This window comes from Neodiprion pinetum, chromosome 1 (genome assembly GCF_021155775.2).
Source record: "Neodiprion pinetum isolate iyNeoPine1 chromosome 1, iyNeoPine1.2, whole genome shotgun sequence".
Classification (NCBI taxonomy): domain Eukaryota; kingdom Metazoa; phylum Arthropoda; class Insecta; order Hymenoptera; family Diprionidae; genus Neodiprion; species Neodiprion pinetum.
The window spans coordinates 25,229,873-25,252,381 of NC_060232.1; the positions used below are offsets into that span (position 1 = coordinate 25,229,873).

The 22,509-nt window shown below is 39.1% G+C and overlaps 1 protein-coding gene across 2 annotated transcripts in view; it reads right to left on the bottom strand.

Moving 5' to 3' along the window:
• Ret (Ret oncogene) overlaps positions 1 to 22,509 on the bottom strand; it is a 59,872-nt gene that overhangs the window by 3,646 nt on the left and 33,717 nt on the right. Inside the window, exons 2-18 of one of the 2 annotated variants that reach the window (XM_046617004.2) lie at positions 18,363 to 18,590; positions 16,028 to 16,155; positions 15,323 to 15,458; positions 13,736 to 13,995; positions 12,903 to 13,071; positions 12,224 to 12,321; positions 8,802 to 9,073; positions 8,193 to 8,366; positions 7,874 to 8,052; positions 7,165 to 7,371; positions 6,029 to 6,131; positions 3,818 to 3,986; positions 1,898 to 2,202; positions 981 to 1,182; positions 598 to 727; positions 301 to 502; positions 25 to 203 (exon numbers count right to left, since the gene is read on the bottom strand). In XM_046617004.2, coding sequence (XP_046472960.1) covers positions 25 to 203; positions 301 to 502; positions 598 to 727; positions 981 to 1,182; positions 1,898 to 2,202; positions 3,818 to 3,986; positions 6,029 to 6,131; positions 7,165 to 7,371; positions 7,874 to 8,052; positions 8,193 to 8,366; positions 8,802 to 9,073; positions 12,224 to 12,321; positions 12,903 to 13,071; positions 13,736 to 13,995; positions 15,323 to 15,458; positions 16,028 to 16,155; positions 18,363 to 18,590 — 3,141 coding nt within the window. Of the gene's footprint in view, positions 1 to 24; positions 204 to 300; positions 503 to 597; positions 728 to 980; positions 1,183 to 1,897; positions 2,203 to 3,817; positions 3,987 to 6,028; positions 6,135 to 7,164; positions 7,372 to 7,873; positions 8,053 to 8,192; positions 8,367 to 8,801; positions 9,074 to 12,223; positions 12,322 to 12,902; positions 13,072 to 13,735; positions 13,996 to 15,322; positions 15,459 to 16,027; positions 16,156 to 18,362; positions 18,591 to 22,509 lie in introns of both variants that reach the window. The other variant, XM_046616994.2, reaches the window with a different exon arrangement.

The window sequence follows — 22,509 nt, forward strand, 5'->3', positions numbered from 1 at the left end:
CCAGATCTTTTCATCGAAACTCACTTGTTGGACTGTCCAATGCGTGGAGGGACGTGAAGTATGCCCTGTTGTGAACCGTCCTTGGGTTCAGATCCAAGTAGTCGACGCCATCCTCTAGCATGCGCTCCCAGTGGCAAGTCAACTCCTTGAACGATGGCCGCATGCCCGCTTCTTCGTGCCAACAAGACACCATCAACTTGTACCTTCAGGGCATAAAGAGAGTCGCAAATTGTGGGAGGAAAAGAGATAGAGAATACGTAAAAAGTAAATTCTACAGACTTGTAATATTCTATTACTCACAACTGGTGAGAACAGTTTGCTGGCTTCTCCATGCGGTAACCGGCCTTCAGCAGGTTGTAGAGATTATGGACATCGACACCGGGGTAAGGCGACGCTCCGAGAGTCACGAGTTCCCAAAGAAGTACTCCGAAACTCCAAACGTCCGATTTACTCGTGTACACGTGATCGGCGAGTGACTCAGGCGCCATCCACTTAACGGGAACTGTAATCCGGAAGACAAAAAAGTTTCTCGGTTAGTCGATGAGGATTTGCATAATGCACGTTATTTCTCCGACTTTAGTTTCCGCTTCTTCTCACCTCGACCCTTGCTTCGCTTGAGGTAAGCGTCGTCTTCGTAGACGTCTCGCGTTAACCCGAAATCCGAGATCTTGCAGACCTTTCCGGTTGCAAGAAGGACGTTTCTGGCTGCCAGATCCCGATGCACTAGCTGATCGCAGGCAATGATTCGGTATTAATAGTTTTTAAGGAAGTTATACATGGATGTGGCTAAATAACATGGGGTCGGAAACAGATTAGGCCAGGGTATAGTTTTTGTTTTCAACATAGAAGATGCTAGATACTACCGACTCTCGCAGTTGAATATGACAGTCTTAAATGCAGTTTTTTCTAATCTAGCGCCATTACCACAACTTCAGCGAAGATCATTTTGTCCTCATTGTGTCCTCGGTTCATTAAATTACCTTTATATCGGCGAGGTAAGCCATGCCCTTGCTGATCTGCCATGCGAATGACAGAATATCGCGTGGCGTGACGCCGTAGTTGCAGATTGAGTCAACAATCGAGACGTCTTCTCGAGTTACAGCAGGGGATGCCGAAAGCAGGGACGTGGAACACGGGGCTCTGCCCTCTGACTCCAAGTGCCGACTTCGTCTCAGATAATTTCTGTGAAGGAGAAAAACTAGGAAGATGATCATATTATACGACGAAAAGAGGGCGAGAAGAAAGTGAGGGTGACGGAAAGAGAATTCGAGGTTGACAGAGAGAAGAGGAATTCAATACTATAATGTCGACTTGTTGGGGTCAGCGGCCAACCAGGGTGAATTCAACTCAGCACCACAATGAGCGCGGATGTATAGGTATAGCTTGGGGAAGAAATGAAAAATTTAATAATAAGCGGGAAAAGAACTATTGTCCACTCGACCAGCGGCAAAGCATTGTGCCGTTCGAACGGAATTCGTTGGACTAGTTTAATATATATGTCGTGTATATAGGTATGAACGTAGATACACCGACGGTACATTCGCTATACCTATGCTTACCATTTTTACGTAAGGTAGTAGTTCTTCTCATTTCATATATTCTAACGATACAATGGAACACCTTAGGTTCATTCTTATGGATAGTATAGCGGACACAGTGGGTGTCAATCAACCGTTCGGAGAATACGAGTATATCTAGTAAACGAGAGCGGAATCATTTTACTCGGATGATTAGATGTGAAAAAATTCTCCACTGCACCTTCGCGTACTTTTCTATAAACGATTCTACGAAAATTCACGTATCTACCAAAGGATTCATGATGCGGTGCACGAAAGTATGATTGCAACTTCGGAGCTCGTATAAGCAAATAGTTGACAGGGAGAAAGGAATGGCGAACCTGAGTGATCCGAATTCGGCGAATTCGATGATCAAGTAGACCGGTCCTCCAGGAGAAGTGCAAGCTCCTAGGAGTCTGATGACGTTTGGATGCTGTGCTTCCTTAAGTAGTTGATACTCGGAAAGTAGATCGGCAAGTTCCGAAGCACATGCTCCTTCCTTCAGTGTCTTAACCGCTACAGTCGTCGGTCCGGGCCAACCGCCGATGTCAATGGCTCGAGCTCGAAGGACTCGGCCAAATTCGCCTTCGCCGAGAACTTGTTCGATGGCCAACTGGCATCGTGGAAATTCCCACTTGGGATCCGGCTGAAGAAATTGGATTCGGTTCTTGTTAGAATTTTTCTAATTTTGTTAAAAATGGCCATTTCACCTGCTGAAAAATATATTCAACTCGTTTTTCATCGTATTTTTGAACTTTTCGCTGTGGAACAACGCGAAAGCAATGCTTGCCTGCTGGGTGAAACACATTGCTCGCTTTCTGACTTATTTGTTTACTCTTCCGCGTAAACACACGTGTGCAATTTCCATACATATTGACGGTGGAAATTTAATTTCAACTGGAAGGTCGGAGGTGAACAAACCTTGGAACTGAGCATTTTTAAAGGTCGGTGTTGACGCCGATCCTCTTGCGAATTGCGATAGATCGTATTCCAGCACTGGTATGGCGGTAATCAAACTAATAAAAAAAAAATTCAATTTCCTTCAAAATGTGATAGAAAACCAAAATTAAAAAAAAAAAAGAAAAACATCAAAACTTTCGCGTGGTTTTGAAACTGATCAATACATACTTGGAGGTTTGTTATAAATTCGCAACTTTAGCATTCAAATACGTTGTCCCCTAATTCGATTCACCGGAAACGGTTTTCTGTAGGAATTGTTAAAGCGAAGGAACTTTTGTGTATCCTTTACCGCGATGAACCGCCAGCTTACGGAAAATTTTACGCTGCTAATCGTCGTTTTTATCCGGGCTATTAGCGTTGATGAAACGCGTTTCTTTTTCACTTTCGTAACGGAGATACGCGTGGGGTGTACTGCGCGAATAGATATCTACTAATGGATCGATTTCCCAGGAATAGGGGGCTTATCCAACTTAATCCAGATGATACAGATTCTTGATTTATAGGACTAAATAAAATCCATAAATTTCTTCTCTCATCTCTTCGGTAATATACCTACCATTTTACCTTACACCTAAACACACCATCGTGACTGTAGTTACAGGGGTGAAGAACGTTGAGTACAGCGGCGATCAATCACGCGATGAAGGGACGCGTGGACGCTGAAGTAAATGAAAAGCCCAGGAAGTTTGATTGCTAGTTCCGCGGAATAGCACTTGGAAACTTTACTGCGAGAACTAATAACTACTAGTTTTATATTTGCCTGTCTCAAAAGCAAACATGAAAGATTGGGACCATGCCGTGCAACCAACGAAACAGGGCGAACTTCTGCTCGAAAATTAAAATTAAATTGAGAGGTGTGCTGGTACAGGTAACGCGAAAGCCTTCAAAAGACGATGTAATTGCAAAAAAATTGAGAAGAAGCCTCTCGCAGAGCCTTTGGCTCAGGCACTAGCGTTATTTAACGTGGATTATACTCTTCGCAGCATTAAAGGGTCATGCAGCCTGCAGAATTCAGCTGTGCGAATAGAAGGGGTGACGTGAATCCCCGAGATTTAAACTGACTTCCCAGCTCTTTGAATATCAAGGATATCTGTGCACTGTAAGCGGTGAGAAAATCCCGTATGCAGGCCATCCGGTGATTATTTTTAGTCACAGCCAGTCCGCGGTTTCTTTCAAATTCCAAGTATGCGAAATGGAAATCCGCGAAAATCCGTGGTTGAAAGAATTCCTTTCAATCTGATTCTCGCAAAACTTAGGCAATGAATTTATCACTCGTAAAATGAGAAAAGTCAAAAACTTACCGGACAAGACTTTGGCAATAGCAGGGTTCGATTTGCTGTGGTTAGAGAGTCCAGGCCGATGAGAAGACCATCACCGCGGTCAATGTAGTCGGAGGGTAGAATGCTGAGACCGCCTACACCCCCATCGGCGTCGTGTTTGCACTCACGGCGCGATCCTTTGACCGCCATTCTGCGAAAGACGAATCGATGACATACCTATACCCAGTGAACGGGAACTTATTCACAATTTCGAAATATCCGAAATCCCGGTTTTAAAAGTAATATTCACTTTCGTAGGAAATAATTGTATTCCAACGATTTCCAAATCTCACCTAAAGTTAACCATTCGAACACTAGTTTTCAAGATATCAGGAATGAAGAGATTTTCGAAACATGTCCGAAAATTTCGTGACATGGGATTTTCTTTAGGCAAAATTTGGAAAATTACACAGGATTTCGAGCAGGTTGAAAACATTTCGCTGACTGTCGAAATAATCGAACACGTCCATTTTACGAAACAGGTTTTGCGGATTGATGAATTGATTGATGAAAAACGAAGGATTTATACGTTGCATTGGCGAATTTGAGAATAATTGGGAATCGAATAAGGATTGAAAAGCCTGTGAATTGTATGTAGGTATTGGAAGATATTCTTATACACAATCTAAGTATAATAAACTGTTACGCGGTACGAAATAGATATACATATATCTATAAGCGACAAGATTGCCTTCTCACAGAATATAAAGAGAGGATAACTCGAGAGCTAGAAAGTTTTGTAATCTTCCAGGCGAGTGGGATGATATTGCATTGCGCGTTGAGAGTACGGAGCTTTTTTCAAGTAGGTAGTTGCAGCTTTGAGGTGCGCTTCTCATCGGCAGCGTCCACTATAGTATACTCAGTATTCGACCCCTGGTCACAGGCCTTGCGGCGTCCGATCGATATCCCAAAGTGTCGACGATAAGGATCTTCCTGCCTCGGGTTCGCAGCCGAGGGTGAAATGAGTGAGAGGACTAAGTATAAACTTCATGAGTGAGTGCAGTCTGGTGAATTAGTTATAAGATCCGATTCGCTAAGCGCACTGCGTACGTCAATTTCTAGCCCATAGAGTGCCTCCGAGAAAACAGATGGACCAGATCCCGACCGTAAGTCAATCCCATGATGTAGACATTTGGAAAGTTTTCGCGAAACCCAAGGATCAACCGAATTCTTACATCGTGTCGAAGAGGGTAGGAAATCGATTCACGATGATAAATTATCCGGATGATTCAGCTTTGCGTTATATATATATAACGTCGACTTGGCGTCGAGAACGAAAGTTTTAAACTGTCTTCACGTCTGAGGCACAGAGTTTCACGTTTCTGATCAAATAATGAGATTAACTTATCACTTTTTTTGCCAGATTGCTGCACCGCACGCTGTCTCGATTATACTGCATCTTCCAACAGCCGGCTGCAACGTCTGGTGCAACCGCTGTGCATACAAAAAATGCAAACAAGTTTAGTGCGACTTATGCATTTTAGTCTGTTGTAGTGACGTGATGCAGGGGTCTTGGCTTCTACTTGTAGACTGCGTACAGTTTTTCACCTTCAAGTTATTGCATCTGTCATGCATTCGATGACATCGCGAGTCTTCCTCGCTACTTGTTCTTTGAAAAACTCTTTCAACTTGCTTTGAAATGCGTTAATATCACCAATTTCCGTGCCGCAAGTAACAAAAAAATCCGAAATGAAACAGGAAATGAGTTTACTTCCAGGTCTGCAGTGACGCAACCCGCACATAGTACAATGCAACTGCACTCTGATATTTGAACCTCGGCAAAAGTCAGAGCTTGATATCGCGCGAGCCGGGAATATCTGATCCAATCGTGTTAACTAGATGAAAAAAGTATATCGTTCGTAGAAGAGTTTATTCCTCAATATACCGAGGAGGTGACCTCAATCAAACATCAGTACCGGTACATTCGAAAAAATCTGAAAAAGAGTAATCCCATGACTCGGAAAAAAAACTAGCCTCATACCATGTGTACGAAAAAATAATAAATTTTCAGCGTCATGTGACGTTGGGGAAAATATTTTTTATTAATTCCTTGCGCTAAATTCTTTGAATCTATGATTCATCGAGGTCAGGTTAAAATAAAAGCTTGTTTGCTCTGATTAATTGAGAGTTGTTATGCAACGAACGTTGAATACGCACTGTAATACACAGAAACAAGGGAACTCTAATTCTTACCGGTATCTCCAGGTGACAAAAATTCCAGCAACGACGATCAGAACGAAGAGACTCGCGCCGATTACACCGACAAGACACGTCGGTCCGCAAGAGCTGCCAGGAACTACTGAAACACCAAAGCATTGGGAGTAGGAAATTTTCATATTCCATACAGCTTTGTCTGCAGTTTCTGCCGGATGAATGAGAATTCGTGCCTTGAATAGAATTAGATAATTAAGATATATTAAGATAATGATATCAGAATGATATCAGAATGCCAAATTCGATACCGCCGCGGCGACTCTTGAATCCTTGATAAAAAACGAACTACCGTACGTTAATTAAGGTTTACGAAAGTCACGGTAATGATCTTGGCGATGTAATCCGACCTCGATCCCGTTAATATTAACGATTATAACGGTGGAAACAAGAACCTACTGCGACCCGAAACGACCTCGTCGTTGTTTTGAGTTAGGATTAGTCGACCTTAGACTCTGCTGCTTGTATTACACGGTTAATTGCTGTTATAAATATCTATTCTCGACCACCCCAACGATAATGGTGATAAGTGATGAGACACAGGTAATTCTCTCAACACCCAAAATAGTTTTCTTTCTCTTCTTATACCGTTACTATATATCTCTCTATATTATAAAGATATCTTATAGTTGTTTCAGGAATCCAGCCCTTCCGTCGACCACCCGTCATTCCCTTCACTATCGCCACATTTATACCTACGCAGATTTAACCCAATTTAATCCTACGTTTATTCCCTTATGGCTATGACGATTTAACCCTGTACCATACGTACATATCTGTGACGATTTAACCCTTTACCCTACGTATGTACCATTATACCTATACTGATTTAACCCCCTTTACCCTACATAAATACCATAACACCTATGAAGACTTGACCCTTCACCTACCGTATGCACATGCATCTAGTAATCAGGGATTTAACACTCAACCCTTTACACATATACATTCCTGTACCTACAAAAATCTGACTATATGTATGTGTGTCAAATCTATAGAATATTTCCACTCTGGGATAGTTGAAATCGAGTAAACATTATCTATTCTGGAAATCGAAGCTCGCTTTCAATACACGATGTGAAAATTTGAGTAAACGAGCAGCTCCTCATCAAACATACCTTTTTCCGGTCCTGCAATACCGGCCAGGCTTTTACCATCTTTCTTTGACTTGCCGTTGGATCCAGGACCTCCATGCGGGCCGTTTTCTTTCTTCTGAGTTGTCCTGGGACCGCAGGTGCACTGCAACGTGTCAGTGCACGAGCACATACCCAAACCAACGTCGATTCCTCGCCCTTCCTTGTTAACGTGAGCAAAGTGGACGTCGGCTGCGGAAGAAAAAAAAAAAGAAACAAATACGCATATAAAAAAGAAGTAAAAAAGAATTATGATTCTCCGTGCTGAGAAGGATTTCATTTGTTGCAGTTTCCAACCGTTACAATGACAGTTTAAATATTATTAGAGTTGCTAGGAAATTTGGTACAAGTAACTATTCGGTGTAATTATAGTTGTCGATACTACATTTTCTAGTTATCGCCTGACGTTCGTTTGGTTTGTATAGTTTACTAGATTATTATTCCTGCACCAACGTCAAATTGTCACAACAGTTGTACAAGCAAATATAGTACGAGTAACGGTAAAAAAAAAAAAAAAGAAAAAAGTAACGTGTACTAGATTTTCTGATAACAGTAACAAGTCAAATTTTCATCTTGTACCCAGGACTATATTTTTCACGCATGGTGCCAAATGAGACCAATGGACAGTGCGCTAATCGAAACACGATAATTTCTTTCTATGTATACAACTATATTGAAATTTGGGAAAACTCACATTCGATGACGCAATCCTGAGGGCAAATTCGAGGGTTGAGTTCTTCGAGGGCGTCGCAAGTTTTGTCTGGACAGTGTGAAAGGGACGGCGAACAAGTTTCGTACCGCGAAGTCATGACCATAGAGGCGGCACTCGCTTCATTCTTTCGCCAGCTGCATTCGGGGGTGAAGTTGCCGATCCTGACGATTACACAGTGACTGGTATCGATCAGGGTATTCACGGGAAAGTATGAATTTTGGTTGTGCAAATACGAGGGATCAGACTGTTTAACGTTATTTGCACAACGTTAGTAGTGAAAATTTCACAAGCTTTATCTCACGTTAACGATCCGCTGCCCACGCCGCAGCTGCTCTTGCAAATTTCCTCCGTCTCGGCGTTAGCGCAGGAATGTAATCCCACCGATGTGCGATTACAGGATGATCCGTTCACCAGGTGAACTGTTAGCGAGGTCGTTGATACCGTGCCGTTTCGGTTACGCCACTCGATTTTCAGTCTGAAACATCCGTCATTTAGCCGCGGCTGAAATCTCTTACAAGACTCTCGAGAATCTTTGAAAATTTAAAGACGACCAAACGACCTCTTTTAAATCATTTCTCAGGCAAGAATTCACAATTTAACAAACGCCGTTAACTTCCGATGAAAAAAAAAAAAAAAAAATCATACGACTGTGATCTAAAAAGTAAATGGTAAATTTCCAAAATCTTCAATAAATCGTTACGGAGTTCGATACACATCTGTGCACAACTTCGCGCAGCTTGTAGAATCCTCGGTGATAACTTATTACGGCATATTAGCTATCCGAAAATTGCCAGCTTTGCAACTATTGCGGAAAGTGATAAATTCTTATGATAATCCTGAGGGCATTGTATTATAATATAAGTCACCGATTCCTTTGTTACTCGGAACAGTTAATTGATTAATTGCTCACGTTATCGACGACGGTGCGGATTTCAATTCCGTTGTGTTGGCCACGTAGACGATGCCGCCGCTTCTGGTGATGTTGAAAGCCTTCGAATTCCGCAGGATGAAAACCACTGCCGAGTTTGGGGAAACTGAGGGTGCCGCTATGCGAGAAAATTGCGAGGATCCACGGGCTACTCGGATGTTTTTGGGGTATGATATCGGATGCTGCACGGGAACAGTTGTCGTCGCTGACGATACTTGTCGTATCGAACCGTAAAACGACAGCGTGATGTTTACCTGGGATAGGAATGTGACAGGTAGAAATACGGGGGAATTAGTAAATATCTCTTTTACAACCCCACACTGAGAAAAATTTCATTTGTTATAGTAACTAGAAAAATTCAGTAAAACAGATATCGTTAAAAAAACTGTTTCAATGTCGTTGGAATTACGAATAACAAGATACACGTAACCATTTTGCGCTATCGTCAATCCTTTTTTGGTAATTGTGACGTAAAATCAGTTTGTGCGGTTTACTCTACCCTTTTACTTAAATAAGGCTTTAACGTCAATTTATTGTTGCGCAAGCATTAAATTTTCGCAACAGTTGCAAGAAAATATAGTAACAGTGATCGTAATGAGAAAGAATAGTAACGGATACTACACTTTATGGTAATAGCTACAAAACTAATTTTCATTTTCTACCTAGAACTATATTTATTGATTGTGGTAAAAAAATGAAAATAGTTGAGGACTGAGCGGTAACCGGAACTAAAATTTTCTCTCAGTGCATGATAAATTAATTTGATGAAATGAAATCCTGAATACACAGATGATGAGATAAATTTCACTTGTTACGAATTACTGGAAAATTTTAGTACGTAAGTATAAAACAGTGGTCATCTTCGCAATATCGGTTTAAATATTATTGGACTTACAAGAATATGAGGTACAAGTCACTGTTTATCATAATTATAGTTGTTGGTAAACTTTCCTGTGACTGCAACGTTGATTCTGTTCAGTTAAAAACATTTTCTCATTGATTCAAATTACTTGGACATTAGTAACAATTTTGTTCCATCGTTTCTAATATTTCTCTCCGAACTGCAGGTTTGACACGCGCGTAGAATGGTACCACTTTGCTCTAACTATGAAAAACCGGAGCCGTAGCACTCAGTAGTAGCACTTAGAAAAAGGATTGGCAGTCTATTAATAGATCTCGGGGTTCATTTTTGTGAAAAAATACAGCGATCAAAGTCTTCAGATTGTTAAACCGTGTCTGTAACTTCCTCGTATTATCTGAGAAAAATATCGAGGAACTTTGACTCCGGATCAAGTTATCCTATAAACCTGATCGCACAAGTAGAAAAAACAAAACTAGGGGAAAAAAAATCAGACCCTTAAAGCGAGATTTATTTTCAAGGAAAGATCAAATCGGAATCGCGGGTTGGATTTGCCGAACTTGGCTTTCATAGCCAATAAAAGGATACCCTGATCTTACCGCGATACGTGGAGTTCGCAGAAATTGGACACTCTTCAATCTTCGCTTATAAATTATTTTACCGAGCCTTGTGTATGAGCGAGGAGACAAAGGTTAAGGTCATCGAATCCTTTTATTACTCTAGCCTGGCAGTCCGGAAAATCTTATCTTCAGGCAACACCATTCATATTATACCTATGTATACATGACTTAACCAACGCGTGTATGCAGTATTTATGGCTCAGGGTAGTTTCTGGTTGTGCTTGCTATGCAGCTCTTGACTATTTTCATTTTTTACCATCACCAAAAAATTATGGTTCTTAGTACAATGCGAAATTAGGTTTTGACGAGTACAATTACACTAAATAGTTTGGTAGCACATTTATTGTTAGAATTTTTTGGTAACTATACCAAACGAAATTTTCATCAGTGTGGTAAAAATTTACTCAAAAGTTTGAATTTGCTACTTCGTTCAGCCCCGATGGTCGGATATCTGGAAAAATTTCATCAGTATACTTTCGCGTTTTGCAGCTTTTAAGACTGGCAATCCAAAAGCATTTTACTGATCACGATTACTCCAATATTTCTTCGATTCTTCTTATATCCTCAGTTTGTTCAGCAATATATGCAATTGATCTAATATTTGCTTATAAAATTCTTAACAACGCGATTGACTGTCCCGAATTACTATTTAGGTTTCGTTTTTTTGTTCCAAGCAGAACTTTATGACACAACAATTACTATTTCTAAATAAACTTGAACAGCAAATCTTACTCTGCAATTGACCATTTATTATCATTATGTAATGAGAATGAAAATTGGTTTGATCCTACCATCACTAGTTTTTATACTATATGTAAGAAACTACTCTAGAGCCTTATTTGAAAGTATGAATAGTCATTTCATTGTAAATTATACTACACCATTGTGTCACTTAATACTTTATATCTATATTGTATTATATTTTTTTTATGTCCAAGGGTATATCCCGTTATTCTCTGATAAATAAATAAATACAGATGCTAGTCACTATTTGACGCTGTTGAATTGAAAATCGATTAATATATATTATACACCTTGCTCCGAAAATTCTGATTCCTTTCACCTTGCACCAGTCTGAAATAAATCGAAAGTCTATTTTCTCAAGTTCAATTTAAACTGTTGATCAGGTTTGGAAATGTCTACGAAATATGTCACGAACAGGCCGATGTCCAGTAGCCGTGGCTCGCAGCCAATAGGGAGGCTTAGAGGGCCTTAAAATGTCATTAATACCTGTCAACTACACGCGGCATGCGGAAAAACTACAAATAATATTTTGTACATCGGTTCGTGACTAGATACGATCGCGGAATAAAAATACCAGAAGACATCAACCCTCCGGATGCACCCTTCGACTACCACCGAAGCAGTTGTACGACTGGGAAAAAAACCGCTGCCATTATTTCTTGCTTCGAACCTTTAGAAGTCTTAATATGTCAACGGTAAATTGAAACAGTTTTGTTGAAGATCGTAAAGGCGAACTTGGCATTTTTTTTATGTAAAATATGCTCCTTTAGTACATATTTTGTATAATATGTTTATTATTAAGCTGCACTACCAAAAAATTCGCAATTTGGCGCTTGCGGAATTTTTCAAATTTGAAATTTCAACCCAGCCTCTTTAATTTAACAAAAGTTGAAAACGGTTCGTTTAATCAAACAATTAGTAACCACACGGCGAGTTTCTCCCACGGGTTGCAGGATAATCGCGTGGATAGGGCATTGATTTTTTTCCGGTTATTAATTGCTCCCGTAGGTGGCATTTTTTGCGCCCACGTTCCTACACCACGGAATAACGATTCATAAAAATTCCAGTGGGGTACAGGAAGCATAATTGAGAAAAAAAAGCTGAGGACGAGATTGCAGCAGTAAAAAAGACGCAAGGTTGGCTATATCACAAAAACAATAAAGATGATACATCGTAATTACCGATTTATCGCCGTGTCCGCGTAGCAAGCTCTCGTCGGTCATCTGCAGGACAACTTTGTACGGCGACCTGGGCAGTAATGTCGTATTCGCGTACAACCCTGAAGAAAAAAAAAAAAGAAATTCTGAGTATAGAAATTTTAACAGCTACGAGAAAACAGAGTGAGTGTCAAAGAGTGAAATGGCCACACGATAAAAGCGTCACAATATCGAATTTTCAAGATAGCGAAAATCTCTTTCGTAGAATTTCAAAATGTAGAAACGTCAGAAGTATGTAAAAAGCGATTCTATAGAATCGTCAAAATTATGAATAAAAATAGGCAGCAGACCGAAATATAGAATCAAACAAACCGGTTCGTTTGCAAAAATTTTATTTATTCTAACGGTTACTCTACAATACATAAAGAACTGACTGTAATTTTTTATAAGTCTGACACTACTAAAAATAAATATGGAATTTTTGAATCGACCGTAACAATTATTCAATAACGGTTCAACCCAGCCGATTTTCGTCAATTTTAACACCACTATTTTTGACAATGTACATTTTGACCCAATTTTCCGTATCTCAGCTTTCTACATTTTGAAACTTTGCGGAATAAATTATTGAGTCTTTTAAAAATGGACATAGTGACACTTTTTGACTCCCAGTCGCTTAAAGGCTCAAAGTGACGAAACTCACTGGTGTAGATGGCCATGGAGGCAGGATTGGTGTGATGGTCAACGAGATAGGGTTCGTAGTCGATTTTGAGGGCGTTATCGACGTCTCCCAACATCCGAACGCTGTACTGATTTACGGTCATGGTATCCGCGTCCTGGATGATCAAGTCGTTCTCGTCAAGCCTGTCCCCCTGTTTCCGGACAACGAACTCTACAGTATCGTGACGAAAAGAAGAGAAAGCCCACCCTTTACCCCGAGAGAAACCTCCCCGAAATCTCATCCTACGACTGTCACTTTCAAACCGAAGGAAAGCGAGCTTTGGAACCAACTGCAGGAGTCGGGTTTTAATCAGGATGTGCCGGAGGCTTTTACGCAGCCTTTCTCTCTCCTTCTCTCCTCCCAACTTTCTCTTGCTCGTTTTACTCCCGTTATCTCTTGTCCAGGGCATCGTTTCACTCCGCCTCCTGCATTCTGCATCCCGACATTCTCAATTCTCAACAGTTTACAGTCAGTCATACTCATCCCGAGGTCTGAACAACGGTTTAATCATTTACACAATACGCGATCCCAACACCCTTTCACCCCTGCATTGGAATTCTGTTGCAATGCAAACCGCAGCTCTGACTTACATGAGGCTAAAGTTAGTAACGTTAACGCAACGAAACATCAAGGAGAAAATCATTATTGCTCAATGTTAGAACGACTTTCAAGGAGTTATTTTTTAAAAATAAGAGCATGTCTCGTTTATCATCGTTTACTAAATCTTGGACATTGCCAACGTGTGAGAAGTAACGATTTTTCCCAAATATGCATCCTTAAATTAACATCCACTAACTTCGTCCTCGTTGACTTACCGCGACGAAGTCCTTGAGGTGAATTTTTTTGAAGCTCGGAAATTGGGGAACGGGAGGATTGTCGTCTTCGTCCAGGATGTCGATGCTCAGTGTCGCGTTCGAGACATGCTGGTTGCCCGTCTTCTCATTCCAAACAACGCAGCTCACCAAAATGTTCATGTGGGGTCCGGGACCAGGGCCAGTTGGCTTCGGCAACGTGTCTCGGTCCAGAGCAGCTTCAGCCTGAAGACTTTTGTTCACTATATGAAAATATTTTGTACCTGCGAACAATTTTTTGGAAACATTTGTTCAGGACTTATTTGCAGCTGCTGAAACTGTTGAGGATAAACGCAAAAATTTATATTTCATTCCCGAATGTGATTATTTTTTTCTTTTATCGCATGTAAGGTACAACAAAGCAACAATAATTAAAACCAAATTTTCTAAAGAAGAAAATCATTAATTTGAAAAATAACGTATTTCCTAAATAATTGGGAACAAACTGCATAATCACTTGTTCAAAAATATCTCCGATGATTTTGGACTAGGTTCCATTTTTTTAATAATACAATAGTGAAGAATTGAGTCGTTTAAAAAAATGTTCTTATCCTCGTACGAAATTGCTGGTTGAACATTCTATTACATAGAGAAACACAATACTTAATGCAATTACAAAAGTCAGTGTTAATGCAGTTTTGTTACAATTGTTGAAAAAATACTGAACATCGAAGAAAAGTGTATTTATATTTACATAAAAACTTGTATCAAATGAATAGTTAACATTTGAGGGTAAAACAAGTATCATTTTCAAATTTGAAACCAGGCCACTGTACTAGCTGTATTGTTATTTTTATGCCCAATGTGGCAGTTGAGAATTTATTCAACTTCTTCTTGACAGGGTGAATTATTCACGAGCGTGAAAACTAATTTCGAAACACATTAGTGGGGTTAAAAAAAACAAAACAAAATTTAAATTGCTATATCGACAATCATTCCCTGAATGCGTTCAAAATTGTGCAACAAATATTTAAAACATACGTATATTGACGCCCATAATATATATTATAAACTTGCCGCGAAACAAAACCGTGAAAATGCAAGGATAAAATTAACTGTGCAAAGTTCAGTTTATCACGGTGTCGTTTGAGTTGCACGGTTGAAAACAAGCTATGTACAAAACGTGCGTAAATAATAACAGTTCGATTCACTGACGCACGTATACAAATATTGAAATTGCAATCTAGCGCGGATACGTAGGTATAATAACGGCTGGAGAGCGAAAATCCTTCGTTCTCTATAGCTGCGGTTATTTCTACTCCCGTGACGTATTAGATAACCTTTATGACACAAGCTGGAAACGTTCCGGATAAATTGAAACTGGAATCGGAGGGAGTGAGGGAGATTTGTCGGGCGGTGTTTGTGTCGATCACAATGCAAAAGATGTTTTAAATTAGTTCGGGTTATCGCTTAGTCCTTAACGTTGCGAATAAATGTTTCTCACAAATCATTGAAATAGGTGAATTAGAATCAAGGATTAATGCGTTTTTGTATGCACGAAGAATGAAATTCATTTCAGTTTTTTCCAGGGTTAAAGGTTTGTCCATTTACCGTTTAGCAGCTCGTAACGTGTGACGTGAAAGTCTGGACATATCGTGGCATAGACTTCTGGTCCAAGTCGGCCAAGCATGGTGGCAGGCTTGTTTTCGTATATTCGGTACTTCGAAGTGTTCCAAAAGCACATGTCCTGCAAAGTGAATTGCCGAGTAATGTTTAGTAATAGATGGATCGATTATTCTGGGCGGTACGCAGCAACGTAAAAGGATCAAGGCGCTTATGAGAAGTCATGAAACGAATGGAAAGTGTGACTATCTCGGTGTCTGTGTACCCACTTCGTACTTCGACAGAAATACAAATTCCCCGTACCAGCTGCTGGATGTAAAGCAGTCATCCCACCCTTTAAAATTGTTGGATATCGGTATAAACGTTTCTACGAACATAGAATTTTATTTTATCTCATACAGCTACACAGAAACCGTCGACGGGTTTTAAAACTCATAAACTCGAGACGTGATGTCATAAAACTTGGTGTCAAAGCCTAATGCCAAGTCAATACGCCGGCGTTATTGCACACACGGATGATATTCGTATAAACGTGACTCTTGAGTCATAAAAATATCCCCCCGGAAAAGCGAAGCACAGAATTTTCGTCCTGGAATTCTACCAATCAAAACTCGGCCATGAGTGACTTGGCTAATCGCAATCGAAACAAGCTCCGATTCTCTTGACCGTAGGTACTTAACGGGTATCTTTTACCTTCACGTAGGGTGTACAGTTCAGTTTTTTCCCCTCCGAGGAAATGCTCTGAAGCTTAATTTCCAGCTCGGCGTCTGATCTTCCACGTGCCGTCGCCTGCACGATTATTACCTTTGGAAACTCTGAAACTTTAAAGATAAGATTGACGTGAATGGATAAAAAAAATTAGGCGAAAAAGAGATACAAGCTGATTCTGTGCACGAATGATAGAATTAATCATCTCGTTGAGAAGGTTTGTCAGGCAAAGCTCGATATCGTTCATTAATTTCACGACGATGTAGTCTTAGATTCAGTATTTATCAAATTATTAAAACGTAAGCTACGTATAACTCTAGAAAAATAAAAATTAAAAGATTAAAATACAGTGAATACTGCAATTATAAACGACAGCTTAGAATGATATCGATGCTTTATTTCAAACCGCTTCAAAATGTTGAAAACACGAGCAGATTCGTTCGATTTCACTCTGCTATGGCGCATTTTATTTACGGATACTATTTTCTAGAAAGTCAGTGTAGCATATTATTTCTTTAAATTGTGAATTAAATATTGCTACTTGTTGATACATAATCAATATCAGTGCACTGTATTCTCAAATATTTAACGATGCCAACATAATGAAAACAGATGTCAAAGTTATTTTGTAGAAAATAATCTTCTGAATAGAGAGAGCGATGATATGGACTGAAATCAAATAAATTTACTATATCTTTAAACATTTTGAAATGATTTGAAATGATGCGTCAAAATCTTAGGTTCTGTTTACAAGTCCAGCATTTTAATAATTCTTTATTAGCTAACGAAGTTATGAATTTTATGATCTGCGGAAAGCTTCGTTTCGCTTCAACAATTTCAAAGTTTATCCCGCATAAAAATATACGTGCAGTATGAGGAGAAAAAGTAATTATAATTTGACATCAAGTTTTTAAAATTATTTGACACTTAGCGTCTTGTGAATTTTTATAACACGAATTGCACTTGATGTGCCGCATTTTATTTGAGAATCTAATGGTGGGGTATAAAAATGCAAAAGATCAAAAAGTCGACGGGATGAAGTTCGGAAAGTCAAATTGCCGACGGTTAAAAACGTTAAAAGACCGCAAATACGGTAACTTATCTAGTAGAAAAACAAAACTTGTTAACGCAAAAATCTGTAATTAATTTCTACAGAAATATTTTTTTGAGAATGGGCAAGATTACGGCAAAATATTGAATCACAAAAATATCGAACAGTCAAAAAGTCGACTTTTCAAATCTCAGACTCGTGCCTTTTTCGAAAATTTACGAATCCGAATTTATCAATAAGAACTGACCAAAGACTCGAATGGTTGAAATCTCGAAATCCTCTAAGTCAGAATGGACAAGATACCGAAAAGCTGCAAGACGTCAGGAGCACTTTTATTCTCTCCAACGTCACCAGTTGCAGCTAATCGATGGCGTTGCGCTTCTGAAGTGACACTAGGACGCGTACGTGAATGTGGAACACGATTTAATGTAGTAATGTCTTGAATAAATTAAACGTACAAGGAACAAGATGTACTGTTTGAATGTTATTAAAAATTTGTTGCCTGTTCCTTTGCCTTCTTGTTTTCTTTGGTGACACAGGCGATTGTCTAATACAATGATATAATCTTGATGAATCTAGCATCGAGTTCACGAATTTCACAAATCCCGAATTTTCAGCAGATTCGGTATTTCGTCCTTTCGGGATTCTGGCCCTTCTGTATTTTGCATATTGAAATTTTGCTCGTTCTGAATTTTGATTTTCGCCAGATAATTTTATTGGATATGAATTATCATCCGCTCTCAATTTCTAATTTCGGAACTTTTCAGTTTTCTATATCTTAACATTCTGTGCTCTGTTCATTCGGAATGTAGAGTGTTCGAAAGTAATTTTTCAGATAAAAGAGCATTCGGTTAAATGAACTTTCAGAAAAACTGTTATTGAACCGAGTGATTCATGGAACACACCGGCCGTTCATTGCTTAAAAAATTCGTATCACGAAAATTTCGAGCTTTCGACCGGTCGACTTTTTGACCTTTCGAGATTTTGACCCGCACCCGAATCTCGTGAGTACAATCGATGGAATTTAGTTGCTCAATATCAAGCCATTGAGCAAATTGATTATTCTGGAGTAAATATATCTCATCACGGCTAAACCCCTTTTAATAGTTGACTAGCGGGAGATTGTACAACCATCTAAGGGCTAACTATACCTATAAGGTAATTGATGGACACTTGATACTAGCGATCGTCGTTGATCCAACGTCGTGACGTTGACGTTAATTAGCTGAAAATTGGGGTATAAGGTACATAAAGTAAGGGTATACTTACCTCTATCAGTCGTGATCGATAATTTCAGGTCTCCGGTGGAAGGATTTAAGGTCAGTGATTTGTGGGACGACGAGGCGATAAGGTACTTTAGGTCCGTGGAAGCGACAGAGTCATTCCTAAGTGCCCTGACCGTGACTAGGCTGACATTTCCAATCAATTTACCCCCGCCTTTAGCTAGGTAAGGTAACCTCAGGGATAGGTCTGACTGAGGAAAGTACAAAGCTGACACTGGAACAAAAAGGTGGAAAAACATTTCCGGTAAAATCGATGATATCGAGTAGAGGATTTACAGAGGCGACGTGAAGAATTAAGAGAATTCATAAAGCAAACTGCGATGATATCAGGGCTTTAAAATTGAAACTAAAATTGATTGACTTGATTATTGCGACAAGAGAAGAAATTCAAACCGTCAATGAAAGCTCAGTTGCATTTGAAGTACGAAGCAATGTCGCGATATGCGGTTCGCCTTTAACCCCCCTGCGCATATGAAATCCTGAGCAAAGTGATGGGTTTGTCAGGGAAACTATCAGACTCTATGTTTTTGAGGGCGCTGAAACCGAATTTCGCATCAGTTTTCCGAAATTCAGAATGACCAGGCCATTATTGGCCAATTTTATGGTAAGATTCAAACTTTTTGCGAAATTTGAGAAAATTTGTGTACATGGGCTCTCCGTGTCGCTGAGCACGAATATAAGGCCAAAAGTTCGCGATTCACAATGGCCGTGTCAAAATTGGACAGGTCAATATTCAATTGGCCAATTTCATGGCCAAACCCAAACTTTTGGCGAAATCCATGCAAATTCATGTACAAGAAATAAATAAATTTACTTAATCATTTATTTTTTTATCGATCCTTTGGGAGTCGAAATAGACATATTGGCTTTGGGGATGACAAGAATCTTCTCAAACCAGTGCAGCCAAAAATTTTTGGAAGGAGTCGTTGAAGGCAAAATTTCTCAGTCCTACTGTCAAATCTGCCGCCTTTGCGCTGTTCAGTTACCCTATTTTTCTTTGTAGTACGGGAAAATGTCAACAGATGGCTCGGAATCTACAAGACCACAAAAAGACAAAAAAAAATACAAAAATACAAAAAATTGGAATGCAGAATTTCTGGATTCCGATAACAGGTTCATGATCAGCGGCCTCAAAAACCCCCGGGTATGAAGTTTCGCCTCGATTCCGAAAGTCTAGCACGAGTTCTCCATTGCGCATGCGCTAAACCAAGCAGCCATCTTGGAATTTCTGAAATCTGATAACAGGTTCATGATCAGCGGCCTCGAAAACCCCTTAGAATGAAGTTTCAGCCCGTTTCCGCCACTTTTAGATCATTCCTAGATGTGAGATAAAAGATCATAATTATCCACAATTGTAGACAAATTTTCACCATTTTCCGTGTCATTTTAAAAAAAATCTGAGCCTGATTGAAATTCATAAGTACGCACCTCTGTAAGCTGTGCTCATAAGCTTTAATTTGCGCTGTCAAACACCCCGAATAAGTTAATGCATCAAAAGTTATTGATGAAAACTCCGACTCCGAGTATACTCGGGGTTGTGCGCAGGGGCGTTAACGGTCATTAATCACATTCAAAATCATATTTTTGATTCGATTTTTGTGAAACTTGAGGGACTCAAACAATCTTCTAAATTAAGGAGGCACACTTCTGATCAAATTACGTTTATCAGTTTATAAAGCCTCGCTAATTATTCTTATAACACTCTGCATTCATTTTCTTCTTCACGACTTCTTATAGGTTATCAAACTGTCTCGTAATAAGCCGCTGCGCTATGAAAAATTCCCCTGAGACGGGGTGACCTTTAAAAAATGGCTCCATTTAATGGTATATACAGTATGCGTAAATAATAATTTCACGTCTTAAAATAACCGGACGCTCCTTAATTTTAACAGTGTCGAGTGAAAATTTTGTGATATAAAATTTCTTTGTAGGAAAAAGTGCGCCACATTATTTCCGTATACAATGTATAAGGTATGTGTGTATATATCGGATATCCTAAAATAATCGGAGCAAATGGAACTTCCGGAATTTCAATCAAACGAGATGATGAAACCTACGTTTTTCTAAACGCTTCGGTGCCGGATGCGTACTAAGGAAGCGGCTTTTTTTTTCTTACCACTCGAACAACGAATCTCCGATTTTTCGTTTTCATTCATTCAACGGGAGACTTTTGATGTCTGAGATGATGAAAGGTTACTCAATGCCCAGTGCAACAAAACATTAACTTGAATTTTGTCATCATAGAAGGGCGGAAGGATGTCGTTTGATAAGTGATTTCACTAACAGGAGTAAAAATTAAAAAATAAATGAACTAATTCAGTTATATTTATAAAATTGGTGTGAATTTGATTCTATCGAAACAGACTTAAATTTCAACAAAGTTACGAATCAGGTGAACGGAATTATTTGTTTTATCAATTTATTTTTGTTTTGTTTTAGTACAATTTGCGAAAAACCCTAATATTTTACGTAGCTGAGACGTATTGGCAGTTGTATTTTATCGCTGTGGACAGATACCCGTGACATTTCAAACATATTTGTCATCTGACCCTGAAGTATATCACCTACATCTCGAGTAGCATAAAATATTCGAAACACTCGAGAAATGAGGATCATGAATTTTGAGTGTTATAGAGCTGCCACATGAGCCAAAAACGACCCTGCGTTTCTCACACATGCGTCGATATATTTTGAGCATGTATTTGCCTCGCCTCAAACGGACCGCAATTTGCGAAGGATCCAAAAACTAGGATCTGAAATTTCACCGCAGTACAACTGCTGTACAAAATGTAACATTGTTTAATCTTCGCGATTCTCACTAATACGTTTTACTCGTTGCTGGGAAATAAATTGGTGTACATTACATACGAACATATACATTCCTATATATATCGTATGTACCTATAAGGGACTTAATCGATCCTAGCGAAGTGAATAACGCCCAAATTGTCGTTGCTTTCGAGAATGGAGGGATGAGCCGCTTTGTCGTCGATCCATTTAGGGGCGCGAAAAGGTTCATCAGTGTTCAATATCGCTAATCTGTTGTTAAGTGAGTTGGGTAAAGGTTCTTCCATAACTTTGTCATTTTTCTCTTTTACCTTTGCCAAAATTTACCAGACAAATTCTCACCCAAGTTAACTCGCCCATGTATACATTATACATACAGTGTATAACTTATGCGAAAATGCGGTAACCGTGTAAAGATATCACCAACAAAAACTTTCTTCAACATATACGCTATTTTTCTGCGGAGATTTTTCTGCGGGCAAAAAATATTCTACTGACAAAATATTGACCTTAGAAAATAACCACTTATGGTTGAAAAGATTTCGTACGAATCGCGCACGTATTTTCATAGTTTTAAACAGACGCGATGAAAGAGTTACGACTGCGTAAGAAAAACACACAGGGATATGGGGTACTTTTTATGCTAACTCTACTGTTGCCTCGTCTCTGGTTGCCATTTTGTTTTTTTCGTCATAACCGCTCCAACGATCTGAAAAAAAAAACTGAAATTCGTTCAGATTTTTCATCGCCAATCGTTATTTATCCGTGTATTCTTGAAACCTTCAAGATTAAGTTGCTTTTCAAAGCTCCGAAACGAACTTTGCTAATTTATGTTGAATATCCCTAATTTTGATAGATCTGCGATATAGGGGAATAAGTTTTTATTTCGGTACTCTGATTGATTTATAGAAATTTCTATTATGATAAACAGAATATTATTGTTCAGCAAGTGTATTTTCGAAACTAGTCGATAGCTAAACACTGATTGACTTCGCGTGAAACAAAAATTTATTTTCGGACATTCTTCATTCGGAAATCTTTATCGCTGAATAATTCGTTGACGTTCTGAAAAAAAAATCACGAAAGCTACTAACCTGATACTTTAACTGATATAATTCTTTTCAAGTCGTTAAAATACATAAAATAAATTTGAATCTGTTTTTAAAATATCCCAAGATTATTTGTACCTACGAGAAAACTTTTGCGACATAATTAGAAATCTTTAGATACGAAAATAGATATTTTCATCTCAAAAAAACTGTGATTACATTTCAGAATTGAACGCATCATAGATATCTAAACAGATATTAAGGATTGAACGCTAGTTCGGTTAAATATATTTTACC